General features: G+C 45.2%; 1 protein-coding gene across 4 annotated transcripts; it reads right to left on the reverse strand.

Moving 5' to 3' along the window:
• Positions 1 to 583: 583 nt before the first annotated feature.
• Positions 584 to 9061, reverse strand: NFKBIZ (NFKB inhibitor zeta). 4 transcript variants are annotated; one of them, XM_075104637.1, is made up of 12 exons: positions 8734 to 9061; positions 8122 to 8261; positions 7169 to 7205; positions 6966 to 7069; positions 6077 to 6840; positions 5526 to 5631; positions 5042 to 5188; positions 4628 to 4691; positions 3806 to 3975; positions 3043 to 3153; positions 2760 to 2927; positions 584 to 2100 (listed from the first exon to the last, which is right to left on the reverse strand). In XM_075104637.1, the coding sequence occupies exons 1-12, from the start codon at positions 8963 to 8965 to the stop codon at positions 2047 to 2049; spliced, it is 2097 nt and encodes a 698-aa protein (XP_074960738.1). In that variant the 5' UTR covers positions 8966 to 9061; the 3' UTR covers positions 584 to 2046. The 4 variants fall into 4 exon arrangements, with proteins under 4 accessions (XP_074960738.1, XP_074960729.1, XP_074960754.1 ...); XM_075104628.1 differs by having other exon boundaries at positions 6966 to 7072; XM_075104653.1 differs by having other exon boundaries at positions 8795 to 8968.
• Positions 9062 to 16713: the final 7652 nt, after the last annotated feature.

Here is a 16713-nt window from a genome sequence, read left to right on the forward strand (position 1 = left end):
TCCCAACGCTTCATCTTCTTGACTGTTGCCACCTCACCAGCTCAGTGCTCAGCAAGCAGCGTCTGATGACAGCTCTTCCTCCTGAAAGGTCACAGCCAAGTCAGAGCCCATCTTTTTATCTGTGAAGCAAGGAGTCTTCCCCACATGTATAGCCTCATTTGCTCATGCAGACTTTCACCTGTGCTAAGGTGACTGCTTGTACCTGAGTTGTAAGAATTCAGGACCCTTGGTCATGAAATGCAGGAAGTCATGAGGGAAACCTGACATTGTCAGAACTGATATTCTTTCAAGTTACCTTGAACATTTGTCCCTGTATACAACCTGCAATCTGGACAACCCAGTGACTATTTACTCTATTTGGGCACATCTAAATACACAAGCAATACAACCGCAGGGTGCATGACCTAAAACACCCAAGCATCAGCTTCAAAAAGAACAAAAAAGAACACAAACAGCAGGATGGAAAGACTTAATTTCATCCTTAAAAAAAATGGACCTTCAACAGTCTCACAGTATTACCACGCTAAATCAGTTTTATCTCAAGCTTGATTTCATCATCATTTGTATCACAGACAGTAACCACCAAAATTTAATTAGCATGTTTATTCAAACACAAGTTACATGAGACCCTTCAAGAAATACACTGCAGCTAGGCCTCCACATACCAGATTTTTTCACTTAGCTTGTCTACAAGACATACTTTGTCAAAACAGCACAATCAGACTAATTACAGTTATGGCAGAGAATTGAGTGTGATGCAAAAACAGCTTAAGAGCAAAAGACCAAACAGAGAACACATTACTGGATTACAGTCCAGCATGGATCATTCAGAAAGCAACAGGAAGAAGTTCTCTCCAACAGAGCAGAAGTATACAGCATCATTCGTATACATTTTGCATTATTACCCATAATTATTAAAAAACAGAGAAATGTTAATTTCAAATATTACTTGGCTAGCCACTATACCTATAAGGTAAAACCATAAATGGACTAACTCTGCTCAGGAGGTGAAGAACACTAAGTCTCTAGAATTAACTAGAGCCCAGTTCAGCAAGCTACTTACACCTGTGCTGAAGTCCTACTGACACTAGTGGGGCTTACACATATTGAAGTTTTATAATTAACACAGAGAGACTTCAGCATACATCAACAGCCAAGTACACACTAAATACTTTCACTGAATCAGGACCATATTCCTTAAAGTACAACAAAGTTATATACACTATAAAAGCCATGACCTTTCTCCCTCAATCTATTGCCCCATCAAAAGAAAAACCTCTATGGGTATGAGAAAAACTGATACAGTCCCCTGAAGAAGCATGGCTTTCCATGTTTAATTAATAACTCCAAAAGCATGCACAAATCAGTGCCAGGGACAATGTATCTTAACTGTACTTTCAGTCTTTCAAAACAAGAAAATTTACCTGATTTGCACCAGTATAGTATTAAAACTCTATATGCAGATTGCAAGTTCGGGATCAAGGAACTTGTTTCTTCAGTTAATTCTTAGAACTATACAGCTGTACAATAACACCAGTGACTATATACAATCCTGCACAAGATACCGGAAGAAAGCTACAAAGTTGTATAAATAAATGTTCAACTTTAAAAATATTTGATTTCTCTTGCACTTAAGTGTTATTAAAAACACAACAAAAAAACCTCTGCAACGTTGACGTGTTTCAGCCCTCTCTAAATAAAAAGATTCCCTGTACAATTGTCCTTGTCCAGAAGTTATCTGTATGGCTGTTAAATAAAAGTCAGTCTTGCCGTAGCTACGAAATCCAGGTATCCAGGCAAGTGTTCCACATACTTGGGAATGAAATATTCCCATTTGCTTAGAGGAATTTGATTGTTGGGGGTTGGTTTTTGTTATTTTTTTTTTTAACTCTTACATAACCCACTATATGATAGTGAACAAGATACTTTTGTTTCATAGAAACAACTAACATTTGCCCACCCTGGGCAAATGGTCTATTTACAGATACATTAGGACTGCCTGACTGACAGTGAGTGTGAGTTGCTGAACTCCAAGAAACATGGAGCTTAAAACGGCGACACTCTCTGCTGAATCGCCTTCCCTTTCAGGATACGTCTTATCTGGAAAAGAGAAAAAACACAAAACATTAGTATTCATCATCCTAAAGTCATAATCTGAAAAAAAAGAAAGCCACAGATCCAGTTCTGCGTTCCTCATTTATCTGAGCCTAGGTTCTGAGTTCAGTTACACCAGAACTGATCCAATTTTACAGCATTTGAACCAATAAAGGTGACAGAATTACTCAGTTGCTTAAGTTATTAACTTCTTAGGTCAAGATCCGCCTCTTTCATCATCTATTTGTATAGCTCCTAGGAAAAAGGGATTTTCATCATCAGTTGCTTAGAATGGCTTAGAACTGCCATTGCTAATTATGACAAGAGAAACAAAAGCATGATCTCAGACCATACTGAGATAAACAAGAGAAGTGATATTACCTCCAGTATGTTGCAAGGTTACAAAGAAAAAACCTAGCTTGACAGGAAAAAGCTTTTGAGGTAGAAAAAATAAAACCTACCAGTGAAACCTACAATTTCAGGTCCTTGTATATTCTGCCTGATCCTGACATTAATACCAAAGATCCCTGAATAAAATGGCACTTCTTAATCTTTTCTTTACAAGCTGCAACCCCAAACCCAAAAGAAGCTTTTGGAAAGAAATAAGGCTTTTGTGTAGATGGGGACAGATGGGAGAAGAGGAGAGGGTCGTTTGCCTTTTTTACCTGTTCTCCTACAAGACCATCAGGAACCAGATGAACTGGCTGCTCATTCTCCAAGTTTCTGGCACTTGGATCTGCTCCCTTTCGCATTAGCAGGCGCACAGCATCCAGCTGACTCACCCGATACTGCAGGCTGGCAGCCACATGGAGTGCTGTGTTGCCATTGTAAGCCTGGAAAAGACAAAGCAACTCCATGAAGGAAAAGCAGGGGCACAAGTCTCAGAACACTCGTGGTGCCACACACGCACATCCTGGATTATATCTGCATTCTGGGAAATGATCGTACCTTTGCATTAACAAAAGAGAGACAGTTGGGCAGCTCCAAAAAGAGACGAATGAGCTCCAGGTTCGCTTCTTCTGCTGCCAAATGTAAAGCAGAGCGACCACTTTTGCAATCCTATTAAAAAAAGGAAACTGTTAGTCTTCCCTGAAGGTGCTTCACCTATCCAGGGTGAACATGCAGACAAATGAAACAGAAAGCAGAGTAACTGCAGAGTTTTGAACAAACATATTTGCACTACGGTTCACTGAAAGTCAATCTGAATATATATTTTAATATGAATATCTAATGAACAACAGACCAGATCTCATTTGGCAGTAAGCTTACATAGCCAAAATATCAAATGTTATACCAAGTAATGATCTGGCCCAGCACAAACCTCAATTGGACAGGGAAGCAGTTTTTAATTAAAATTTGCAGTTCAAGAACAAGGTATCACCAGCACTCTATTACTACGGATACCTCAGAGTGCTCCAGACATATTCTTACTTCTAAGACACAACCAGCTGCAGCCAGCATAGCACCATTCTTAGTCCAGAAAGCAGACTGTCACCTCCCTGTTTCCCCATGCTTCATTTGCACTGATAATATCTTGTTCTGAATAAATGTAACATTGTCATTACATTTGGGTAAATTAAGCTGTAGGGAAGCTTTCAAATTAGTCTACTTCCTTTGTAATAAAGCTGAGATATGGCATGGGAGAAAGGCACATGTTCTGTTTCCACATTCTGTCTGGATCTGGCACTTCAGACAAAGCTGTTGTACTTACTCTTGCTTCAACAGAGGCTCCCATTTGTATTAGAGTCTTGATGGTTTCTACCAGGCTCTTGTTTCTCAGCATAAGCTCCTGGACCTCAGGGGAGTGAGGTGGCTGACTGTTTTGTAGTTCATGCAGCACAGCATTATGGGCCAGAACAGCACAGTGCAACGCTGTCAAACCTTAGCATTAAAAAAAAATAATCATTAAGGAACAAGCAATACAAAAGTATTGATCAGCTGCTTGGCTTGAAGAATGGAAAGAGGAGCTTCTCTCCCTGTCAAGCCAGAGATAGTTCCACATTTGTAAGTGACAGTGATTGCTCTTGAATGGCTCGGGATTTGGGTTCTCCATTGCCAGAGGAGTCAAGTAACAACCTACTGGGAGCTCTCAGCCAGCAGAGAAGAGAATCTATTTCTGATTTTTCCTTTTTCTTTTTTTTTTTGTACAAGATGTACTTTAGAAAGAGCTATTTGGAAAGTGGTTCAATTAAAAGAGCTCTCTGGTGTGAAAGATTCTGGCTTCTGTATCCAACAACACATCACTGGCACTCACACATTTTTAACAACAGCCTATTACCACATACACTCTCTTTGCCTAACACAGCAGTCACATGTAAGAGGGAAGAGGTCCTGACAGGCACAGACTAACCATGGTTTAATCTGACAGATATGCCAACCGTAATGAAGTTACAATTGTAATTGTAAATTTCGACCTGGCAACGACATACTGCATTTTATGGCTTCTCAACCCAGGTTAACATTCACATCAGCAGCCATAAAACATTATAACATCCAGTAACTCTGTAAATTATAAACTCTTTTAACAACTCACCATCGTAGTTTGTTGCCTCAAGGTCCACATACTGATTGCTTCCCATGGCTCCCTTTTGGATCGCCTACAAAAGTGGGAACAGGTATGCATTTAGGTCTTATCCAAACCACATATTGTTTCCTCAAGCTTGTATACAGTCTTACTGCAACAAAGTTGCAATAAATAATGACATTAAGAAAAGACTTGTTTACTGTTTTTATAGACTAGAGGATTCCAAATGACTAAGACATTGGTGAAAACCTTAATGTGAACTCAGTCTCACTTTAAGCCATTGCTGTAGAGCCCCGAGACACACTGAAAAAGCTACACGGAGAAAGATAAAGGGAGAGGGGTGTTTTCAGGGTTCCCCAAGACAGCTAATATGAAGTGTAAGCATTAACGGTCACGGCAGAGCTACGCCTGCCTGGTTCTTACCTGAAGGACCTGGGCATGTCCCTTCTCTGCACAAACATGCAGTGGCGTTCTACCCCAGCAGTCTGTGGTGTTGACTTGAGCCCCCAAGCTAACCAAGTCCTGCACAATGAGATGCTGATTGGCAGCCACAGCAACCTGGAAAGCGCTCTGCAAACATTGAGAAGAAAATTCAAACTGTTAGTCATCTAATCTCTAACAGGAAAGAGCAACTAAAACAAATAAAAAGCCTAGCTACCTGGTATTATTTAAGCAGCGATTATGAATACCAGGAAGCCAGGACAAATGAAGCAGAGCACATAGTTTTACCAGCTCAAGGTGATCAGGTGATCCCAAGAAGTATTAATAGCTCAAGGTTAATATTAGTATGCAGGCTAAATCTCAGGGTTAATATTAAATAAGCATTTCACCACATCTTCCTGAAGGTCCAGACATGCAGAAGCACTCAGGTGTGCAAAGCAGGTGCAGAGATTTTTGAGAACCTCACCTGACCATTGTGCTCTTTAATATCCAGCATGTGCAGGGCAGCCATCTTCCTTGCAAGAACGTAGGAGAGAGCTCGTCGGCCCTGTGCAACCGCAATGTGAAGGAAGCTGCAGGAAAGAGGGGAACAGAGTTACACCACCATACAAAACAGGGCTCAAATCATTACAGAGATCCAGACATATGGGACTGGTGTTACGCTGCCAGCTTCAGACCTTCTCTGGGTGACTAAGACAGGAAGACTGGTACCTTCTTGCCAGGGCAATTTAAAGCATCTAAATTAGAATCTTTTTCTCCCCCATTTACTAGATAAAGGTCTAATGATAAGTACCTGAAATTAAGGTGATACTAACACCTTATCTACTCAGTGTGCTGCAACTCTGTGCATCACAGCCCATCAGCAAGACCACGCGTTTCACTTGATTAGCGAAACTGCACTTGTGACACAAACACTGCTAACGACCTGCTTCCATTACAAACCCATGGTCCACCAAAACCCAAACAAAACATTCCCCAGCCTTCCACATCAGAAACACCGAGATATGCAGCACTCACGTATCTCCATCCGAGTCTTTTGCAAGGAACTGGTCTTGAGAGATGTTAGCCAGTTTGTTTTCCTCCTGCTCCACTTGCCATTGAAAAAATGACTTGCCCAGCTGGGTTGTGCTTCTGGCAATGCTTTGGTCAGGTAGAGAGACATTCAAAGTAGCCAAAGAGGCACTGCGCTCCAGACTACCACAGATGTTATTGGAAAGCAAGCTGAAGTTCGGAGCATGGGGGCTGACATCAGCTTGCGGGTGGGCACTGGTTAGTGGCTGGAGGGGAGCAGAGATGCCCTCTGAGCTTTCAGAGTCATTCAAAAGGGAGGAGAAGCTCTGCGATGGACAGTACTGCAGTTCGTGGCTCTCAAAGGTATTCTGCTGGTAGCCAGGAGGCTGGTCATTGGCAGCAAATGGCCTGTACTCCAGGGAGACATCCGAAGGATAGCTCTGTGACAAATCCTGGTTCTGGGACGGAGGGAACTGGTAATGCTGCGGCGGATCAACCATATGCTGGGAGGTGTGATCTTGGAAGGCTTGGTACTTCTGGGATGGGGAGAAAGCCTGTGTTCCCAGGCTGTCCTGGTACTGCTCACCAGGCGAGCTGTGACTGGAGACAGTGTGCAACCAGCTAACCTGCACCGTGCTCAGAGAAACAGGGCTCGACTCATTCTTGATGTTTATAATGTTCTGAAGCAGATCAGAATTGCTGTCGTGCTTTGGGTCGTTTTTATGAGCCTCTTCCATGTTATCCATAGAAGTTGGTGTCTGGGGTGGTGTCTGCCAGGAAAAAAAACCCAAAATAAAATCAAAATAAGCTCCAGAAAGTTAAGAGATATTACTGTATCTAGCAGTTTCTGATTACACAAAGCAAACAACAATAAGGCATGGAAAAAGTTACTTACCAGGAGGTGTGGGTGAACATTAGCTTGGCGTTTGAAAGAAGGTCCATCAGAAAGGAGCTCGGGAGCCTTTCTTTTGCCACTGTGACCTAGTATGCTCTTCAGCTCTGCTGAAAAGAATATGAATTTAGAATCCATTTAGAGGTTACTCTTACAATCAACTTTTACACTCTTGTGGCAGGGTACTTAAAGAAAGGATTTTTTACCTGTATATTGCTCGTAGTTCACCAATCCTCCTTGTGCCTTTTGAGAAAAAGCCAATTATTCCATTAGTATAATGTCATTTCAGGAAAAAACAATTAAAAACAAAAGCCAAGAAGAAAGAAGCAGAGACTTGCTTCTCTAAACACAGAATATACCTTACAATAATTCTAGTACATGATTGTCTAACCCTAATTTAATTGCTTTTAATTAAGGTTAGAAAATGGAAGGACTTTTATGGAACTTAAGAAAAAACAGTGGTTTTCATTTAAGGCTTTTAAGTTATTTGTTGCAATACCACAGAACTCAAAGTCTAGAGAAAGACACTGCTCCTTACTAAGGTCCGAGGGTTTCTTTTTTTTTTTAAAAACATAAACATGCCAGCCATTTTTATACTACTTCAATGCCGTGAACTTTTCTATGCAAAAACTTTGCCGTGACAACACTTATCCAGGAAGCTCACAAACATACGCTCAGAAAAACTATTTTTAAAAGTCTCCTTTAATCATCCTAGAATTTGGTTTGGATTTTTTAATATCTTTTAAGACGGGAGGAATCTGCCTTTATACTGCATGCGCCACGCAGAGGAACGCAATAGCATGACAAATATTTCTCCTCTGAGAAGATTCCCCAACTCTTACAATGACCTCATTCAAGTTAACAGGGAGTTTCTGTGGTTTCGTAACACAAACATCTCTTTATCCAAACTCCATTTAGAAAATAAAGCTTAGTGAGAACACTTTTAAGTGCCTCCTTCTCCTGCAGTAAACCTTCTCACTAAGTTCCTCCCAGCTCTGTTCTTCCATTACATATGGAAAAGGAAATAACACCTACTCCATCCACATCAGGTAAAGCAGCAAGATCATTTCTAGCGTTATCGCACGCCTTTTTTTGTTTTTTAAACCCACTTCAGTAGCCACCAAAAGCGATTATGTCAGTGCTGAAAAATGCTGGTTACCTTGCCTTCCTCCGTGGCGGAGCCCGAGGACATCTGTTTGCTGCTCCTGAAGTGCAGCAGGAGCTCCTTCACGGAGTTCTTCACGCGGACCCCCTGGAAAGGTCCTCTGTGCTGCTTTCCCCCCGCCATGTGTTGTTCAACTGTTGAGACACGAAAACAAAACCCGATTTTCAGCCGCTAGACCCGTTTTCCATTAAAAAAAAAAAGAGAACAGACAAACGACCAAAAGAGTAAACCCGGCAACGCTTGCGGAGAACAGCCGAAATTCCTGGTTTGGCAGAGCAGAGCCGGGCCCAGGCGACGCCCGCACTCGCAACCCCCCGCCGCCGCCTCAGCCGAGCGGCTCCCGCCGCCGCCCCCTCACCCGGGGAGCCCCCGCAAGGCCGGCAGTACCCCGCGCCGCCGAAGGGCTCCCGCTTTCCACCGCTTCGGGTGTTTCTAAGCCCAGAAGGGTCCGCGGCCGGCTTCGGGGCGACTCGCCCGGAGGGGACGGAGCGGGACGCGCGGCTTCGCGCCCTCCTGCCCCCCGACACCGCCGCCGCCCGCCCCCCCACCCCGCCCGCCCCCCCGCCGGGCGCAGGGCGCCGGGACCGCCGCCGGGGCACGCCGTACCTTGCAGCGCGGGGCGGGCGCCGCCCCGGGGGTCCCTCCGGCCGCCGCCGCGGCTGCTCACCGAGAGGTCCGAGTCGGATCCCGGCGAGCCCGGGGCGGAGTGCGCCGGCGAGCAGCTGCCCTCGCTGGAGTGGGGCGAAGCCCCGTAGAAGTAGGCGAGGTTGATGGGGCTGCTGAGCGCGCCGCCGTCGCCGCCATCGGGCGCCGCGTCCCGGCTGCTCTCCACGATCATGGCGGTGCCGCGGGGCGGCGGCGGCGGCGGGCGGCGGCGGAGGGCGGTGGGCGACGGAGCGGGCGCGGGCACAGCCAGAGCTGGGCGAGCGGCGGCGACGGCGAGTGGGGCCGGGGGCGCTGGCGGCGCCCGTTATAACGGCTCCGCCCCCCGCGGGGGCGGGGCCGGGGCGGGGCCGCGCTTCCCGTAAGGGCGGTGGCAGGTGGCCGCGCCCGGGGCGGGGAGAGAGGCGGGGCTTGGAGACGCCCCGCCCCCGGGAGCGGAGAAATGGGAACTAGAGGGGGCGGCATCACCCCGCTCCCCCAGCCCGGGCATGGGGTGAGATGGGGATGGGTGCTACTTCGCACCCTGTCCTGCAAGTTTAACACCTGGAGGACCCCTGCACCTTTTGCAGCCCCCCCCCGCAACGCAACCCAACCCCACCCCACGTTTCCACCCTTTTGTGGAGCTGCAGAGATGGAACCCGGGCGCGTCGCTCCTCGGCCTCCCGCCGGTGCCGCTGCGGGCTCGCCTTGCTCGCCCCAGGTGAGGCGGCAGGGGAGCGTTCGCCCTGCTCCTGCCCGGCCTCGGCCCCCGGGACACGGGCTTGGGAATATGGGGATTTTTTTGTTGGCCGGGTGCATCAAGTGAGCTGCATCCCGAGATAAGGGGAACGTGAGCAGTTGCTCACAACAGAGGTGACTCATCTCTTTTCCTCTGTTATCGGAGAACGTAGTAGGCAGGGGGCAGGCACAGAAGTTATTTTGGTTTTAGGTTGCACCATACTGCAGTGGCAAAGCCTCTCGGTTGAGGCCGGCACAGAGAAGCGCGTAAGTAATACAATGCCGAAACGAAAAGTGGGCGAAACTGTGTGCCTGCAATTACTGTTAACAACCCTACTGAGTTATTACCAATATCCACAAGCGAAACTTCTCAGATTTCTACTTTTTAAACAAATACTTCTGCTTTTCTCGTTTCCGCTGAGGTCACCATCTTCTAAAGTACAAGCGTGCATTTATGTGCAAGGTTGCGATTACGAAGTTTTTAGCTCTGCAGCTGCCTCAAAAAATATGTAGTAAACCAACACAGTATTTCTAAAGTATGTTATGCAATTGGAGGTCTATAATTTAGATTATTACACATATTTTAACTGTATTAAAAAACATGGGGCAGGTGCAACATGAAATTAAATTAATCAGCCCATGAGGAGGCAGGAGGGAATTACTTTATATTATACAAATATTTCTTCCACTGCCAGGTGAAGGAAAGCATTCACTGGGAATAGAAACTAGGCAGTTTTCTATTCCAAAGGCTGTTGGTTTATGTCATAGATTGAACTTATGCTGTCACAGTAAAATTTGGAAATGTAACCCATAGAATGAAATCAGACATCAAGTAGAACCCAAAATAGCATCGTCTAATAAAGGTCAAAATTCACTTGCTCCCTAATCAGCAGCTATCTCCCAAGTGTGTGTTCTCACTGATTTCAGCAAACATCTTTATGCAAGTCAGGATTTGTGAAATCAGGCCGTATGTTTTAAACACGCAAGGAGATGGTTCTCTGTTGTTCCTCAAGCCTTAGATCTCAGTCACGACACCTTAGCGGTAGGTAGACATTTTAAGTGTTTCCCTGTTGAAAAGCACTTGTGGCTTAGCGATCCTTTAGCCCCCAAACGCTCTTTGTGCACTCAGTGGCTGATGGGAGGACCCCAACCCAGCTTTCCAAAAGCAGATCTGACTGATCAACCTTTGCATTTGCATCCCTGCCAGGTAGCCAGGAAAGCAAGTCATTTTAATCTAGCCGGGAGGGTCTCCAACTGTGGCAGCAAATGGATCTTGTCCTTCAACATGCAAATGGTAACAAGAATCTGAGAAGTCTATAATCCAGAAAATCAGATTTGTCACCATAGTTGCCTGTAATTCCCTTAAAAATGTCAAGATGAAAAGTAGATTTTAAACCAAAAGTGGATTTCTTTCATTGTAGTCCTACTGGGTCAGGGAAGGTCCCTAAACCACATGCAGGCAGGGACAGACAGCACCTTTGTCTTTGCTATTCAGTAATTGTTTGGGAATGGATTTAATTGAGGATTACCCACTGTGTATAAATGAAAACTATTCTATAAAACAATTTAATGAGGTTTTTGTCTTGAAGAAAGCATGGAATTTCTTTTTGTCTTCTACTCCAAAGCTCTTGCTCTACTGAAGACTGAATTGCTGACTTGCCGTCATCTTACCAAGCAAAATCCACTTCGGGCAACACTCTGATATCTCCACTCATACTTGTTTCATCAGGAACATCTTATTTATCAGGTCTTTTGGCATAAATCTACTCCCAGTCAAAGCAGATTAAGACAAGTCTAATTCCACCGAGCTCTGTAACAAAAGGCTCTTTCAAAAAATACACACACCCATCGGTTGCACAAGATGAGCCGGCTCCCAGCAGGCTTGTACTCTCAAAGTGCTTCCACGCAAGTTACTGTTAAATTATTGCTACATCTGCAAATTATAATTATTAATGGTGCAGACCTTGAGCATCTGTTTTTTGGCCCAAACACTATGTAACATCTGTGGCGATCCAAACCCCATGAGGCATCTTCAGCCGAAGAAAGTTCCTCCTGGGCAGGGGGGTGAGCAAAAGTGCTTGTCACCTCTTCTCCCGACAGGAAACCCTGCGCAGCCAGTACAGACAGCAGCTAACTGGGGAAAAGGGGGGTCAGCTGGGAAGGCATCACAGGGCTGCGGTGTCCAGGTGGTTTCATCTTGCTTTGGCCAGGCTGTAACACAGCACAACCCATCAACCTCCAGAGCTGGAGAAGGCTGTGAGGCAAGCATGGAGGAGGATGCCTCAGCTCCCCGAGCGCTGCCCCCAGGTTTTTATTGCACCGCCTCCATTTACTGGGATGTATCAATAATGCCAACTAGCGGCCAGTATTAGCAACATTTGTCCTGAAACCTTTCTTACATACATCAGGAAATAGTGAGATGTGCTTATCTTGGTATCTCAGACCACTACAAAAATAAGAAACAAAATGCATTTGTTTCTGAAAACTCTGCTCCTTCCCTCTCTTCAGAACACAGCCTGGACAAGTGTTGTGGAGTCAAAACTGATCAGCCTTGGTTTAGGATATACCGATATACTTGATCACTGAAACAGCTTTGACTACCTCTTCCGAGGGTGCGAGTTGTGCACACCTGTGAACTACTTTGAAGGGATCTGAAAATTCAGTTAAGAACAAAAGAAAATCCTGTTGTCTCAAAGCTTACACTCGCTGGGTAGAGGTCTCATTGCAAAAGTCAGAGTGGTTGAAAGCCAACACCTCAGACCTTCACCACCAACTGAACTTCTAGGCTAATCACAGCCATGTATCTCCCTCTTGGTACCCTAATCAGAACCAGCAGAGAGAAAAGATGCACCGGACCTGCTGTGCTGGGCTTCCCTCAGTAACTCTCTCCTTGTTACACAGAAACAACTGAGCCACTACCCTAAGTCAAAGCAAAATCAAGAAGCCTGCTCAGTGCTTGGGGGTTTTTCTGTTAAAAGAGACCTCTACATTTCAACACCCTTTTAAATTGTAACCATGAGATTTTCTTTCATATCTGGGCCCTCGTACTGATAGCAGCATTTCAGTAACGACAGCAGAAAGTCAGACTTAGCAAGAAATTTTACTGCCCAGCTTTCAGCCTTCTCTGGTTTATCCTTTCTGACACAAGCTTTGCAGTCTGAGCTGCAATACTGCGAGGCGGGGGACTTCTGGGCTGATGTGTGTAGTGGCAGCAAGGCAGCTGAAAGGAAACCTCCAGCAGAACCGCCTGTGATCAGCTCAGCAAAGCCCATGCACAGCATAAGGGAGCAGGGGGGTACCAGGCAGATGGGTTGAGGACTCTCAGCTCAGAAAAATCTGGGCTGCAAAGTTCAGGCAGAGATTTGCATGTGCTTGCGAAGACATCCTCCCAACATCCTATTCCATCCCCTATAGCTTCATACGTAAGTGATTGCTGCCAAGCTAACCCCTGATGTATCTAGTATCTACCTCTATATGGTCAAATGATGTGGCCCCACAGTTTACCCTCATGTCCTGGTCCCAGGATTGGTAACAGTGCTCTCTTAAGTGAGCTCAATTCTGGGATCTCTGGTAAGAGAGACTATCTCCTTTGGGTGAAGGCTAGGTATGGTTTGCTCCAGGGCTGCTCCCTAGAGACAGCATGAGCAAGACTCCACCAGTTGTCTCACTCTGTGTTAGCTTACTCTCCAAAAAGGCATCCTACCTCCTCTTCCCCCTCAGGAAATCCCTTGAAGCTGTGACTCCAAGTAACACATATAACAGTTGGAAAGAAAAAAAGCCCAAAAGAACAGAAGATGCGTCCTGGGGAGGCTACGTGGGGCTAAGAAGAGGCTGAGGCGGAGAAAGGGTTATTACAGTATATGGATGTGGCCAGTTGGCTGTAAGGAAAGGGCTAGCCTTTACAGCATCAGCGTGCCCACACTTCTCAGTCGCTGGGGCGTGTACTGGAGTGAACGCTATAGGGGATGTAGCCTTTAAATAAATAAATACATAAATAAATCAAACCCAGAAAGTGAAGCTTTGCCTTGACTGTAAAGCAGCACGTAGCCACTCTGCCGACCACGCAGTCCCTCCTAACTGAGACCAAGGAACATGCCAGATCTCAGACCAGCTCACAGTTCAGCAGGTATGGGAGCAGAATAAACACCTCTCTTCGGTCCATCCCCCAAGCAGCAGTGCAGGACAAGGGTCAGCCACTAGCTAAATTGGCAGAGCACAAACTACTAGTAGCAAGAAATTGGTTTTGCAACACAGCTCTGGAGCAGTATAACCTTTCTGGTATTTCTTAAATTGGAAATAAAAATGGTCATTTACAATCCAGTTGCTTAATGCAAGTGAATATTTGCTGTATGGATGTCAAATGTCCCTTATTCTCCAGCAGGTGTAATTAGCCTCCTGCTGCACACTGTGAGTTGAGGTGTGTGAACGCCACCGCCGCACCTCTATACCCTAGCAGTGTTTCCACACAGAACACAAACCCCAGGCCACCCAGCACAATGCTTGGTTTGCTTTTAGAATAACATCGAGAAAACCAGAGGTAAAAGCTGAGTAACTCTTCAACTCCTAGAGACAGATCAGGATCAATACCTGTGTTTGCTTTAACAGTTTAGGAGAACACACGTCAGCAGGTTGGAAATGGGCCACGACACGGTTTTTCTCTAAAAGCCAGCACAGAGGAGTCAGTGTTTCTTCTCTCTTTGCTATACTTGTATTGCTACATTTTTCCTGGACGTTGGTCTCCAAGACTGACATTCTGGGATTAGCCTGAACTTCAAAAGGGGGCATGTATAATTCTTCATATTAAAGGAAAACTCAGACAATTTATTTAGCATATGTCTTTTGGATCTTGCTCCTTTGATCCAAAGAATGCCCTCGATTCTGCTTTTTTCTCCCAGGCTGTTTGATATTTAAAGGGGGGAAAAAAAAAAAACAAAAAGTGGGGTTGCTCTTAAGTAGATCCTTTCACACTGTGTATACAAAGCAGCTGAAATCAGTACAGGGGAAAAAGAAACCCCAAACCCAGCAAGTGTTACAAAGCTGGCTAAGTGGATCTGATTTCTGCACAAGTAAACAGTTTCCCTGTTACCTGCATCTTGTGTTGTGGACATTCCTCTCAACGTACTCACTGCCCCGGTTAGTCATGTTTTCTTGTAAGCTTAAGTATCTCATAAGTTCATTAGCACCTTGCAGTAGGAACACATGGCTAAGAAATACACATACCACTGATGTCACAGTGTGTAAACAAGGAGCAGAAGGCTGTTTCCCCATAGCAAAGGGCAATATCATATGTCACCTGTAAAGGATGCTGTGTGTACATAGAAGAGGTACATAATGCGATTTCTTGCCTCAAAATATTTTCCTTGTTACAATACTCTGGTTTAGAAAGGGAGTTAGCACAGTTTCTCCATGCTGTTAGGGAGCCTAACAGGTCTGAAGGGCTAAGCATCAGTTTTCCTTGTGACTCATGCTGAAGACCTTTTTCCTCCTAACCCAGGTGACCAACCTGGGCCAAAACCTGTCATTCTGAGCCCACGTTAATTTTATTTTCTGCTGTCAGACGCAGAAGCCTGTGCTGTAAGCACAGCAGGTGAGTTAGGCTCTGGTGGATTTCAATTTCAGTGTTCCCACCTTCCACAAACAAGGACTGCTTCAAGAACCTGTGAAATGAAACCACTTTCTAGCAGGGACTAGACGGCTGTCCCAGTGCAGCATTACCACTCAGCATTTTAGTACAGGAACGGGAAGAAAAACTGCTTTATCTCAGTGAGATTTTAACCCAGAAAAATACAATTTTTCAAGCAGCAATCTATCCAGGACCCTACTTTCCTAGTCTCTCAGTTAATGTGTAGTAATGGGTAACCTAGCTAAGGTTAAGGTTGCCATACATCCAGGCTTCACAAATGTGTGTTTTTCTGCTCAAAAACGTTGTCCAGACAGATTTTGAAAATGTAGCCACTTCTTGGATGCGGCAAACCAGTCACATCTACTGGACAGCAGATCTAACTGGGTTGACTAGTCCAGAAATCCCAGGCACAGTGTCAGCACACATGCAGGTCACCTGTGCTGTGGTTGCATTGCAGAATCAACACCTGCAGGAAGCCTCAGCACTGATTTGCACAATCCTGAATAGCCTATGACCATACCATCAGCTCAAGGGTGCAGAGAAGCGTGCAGGAAAGCCCAGGCAGAAACAAGACAACCGCAGAAAAAGACACTTGTACCATGTTAACGCTGCAAAGATCATTGAAGGGAATGCCCTCGTCTTATGTCTTGATCTTATTTCATGTTTTCCAGTTTGTAGAGTTTAAATGCCTTCAGTTCAGGCTTCCATTCACTAGAGAAATCCCAGGTTTCAAAACACATGGCTGGCTGACCTTGGGAAAGTCCTGAAACTCAGCTGTACAGCTGCCCTCCATTAGTCAGACAAAAAGTCAATAAACAGGAAATTTTCTCATTTAAAAAAGCACCTAAGCCAAGGCAGCCAAATCAAATTTTATTATGGGAGGGAAAATGTTAGGTTGCTTCCAAGCAGCGGTACAAAAACCTTCCTGGTGCTAGGGATGAATTGCATATACTAGGGCAGGTTTTATCTTCAGTTAAATGTGTGCTGGGACAACATTGCTCCATCTATGGGTCAGAATTTGTTGCCACATAAGTCTCAACCACAGATGTCCCACATCTGCATAAAGGATATTAATATAATGGAAAGGACACTAATACCATGCTCCTTCTTGCTTCTACAGACTTAACAGCTAGTTGCTGCACATTTAGATAGAAATTCATGACAGCAATGACAAATTTACAGTAATACTTAAATCGTGCACGAGTTAGCATAAAACATCAAGAAACTTGGAAATAAACTCTTTGATTTGGTGGGGCATAGTGCAAAGCTCTGTTCCCAGGCATTGGCTCCCTCCTCCTGTTCTTAGCTGGGAAAAGACACTGACTGAAGGCAGACGCATCCTGTCTGACAGGATGCTGCTCCGCACAGAAGCTAGCCCATGGATGTTTAAGTTTCCTTTTAATTTCCTGCCAATTTCTTAAGAAGAAAGCAAGAGTAAAGGCAGCTGTTTCTGGCTTGCATGTTTTGTCTCAGGAGCTTGTCACTGGGAACATGAAAAGTCACACAGGGGTTTCTCAGCAGCACCATCAGGACTGTGTTTTGCTGCCCCTGAAAGCCTGGGGCTAGAAACAAAGCCAGGTCAG

This window comes from Phalacrocorax aristotelis, chromosome 1, assembly GCF_949628215.1.
Source record: "Phalacrocorax aristotelis chromosome 1, bGulAri2.1, whole genome shotgun sequence".
Taxonomy (NCBI): domain Eukaryota; kingdom Metazoa; phylum Chordata; class Aves; order Suliformes; family Phalacrocoracidae; genus Phalacrocorax; species Phalacrocorax aristotelis.

Bases quoted from the DNA above. Each gene is read 5' to 3' on its own strand.
- NFKBIZ (XM_075104628.1), bottom strand. From the start codon at position 8,965: ATGATCGTGGAGAGCAGCCGGGACGCGGCGCCCGATGGCGGCGACGGC. The intron at 8,262-8,733 runs GTACGGCGTGCC...GTGTCTCAACAG, and splicing joins CGCCCGCCCCGCGCTGCAAG to TTGAACAACACATGGCGGGG. The intron at 2,101-2,759 runs GTAAAAAAGGCA...TCTCTTTTCCAG, and splicing joins ATGGTCTTGTAGGAGAACAG to ATAAGACGTATCCTGAAAGG.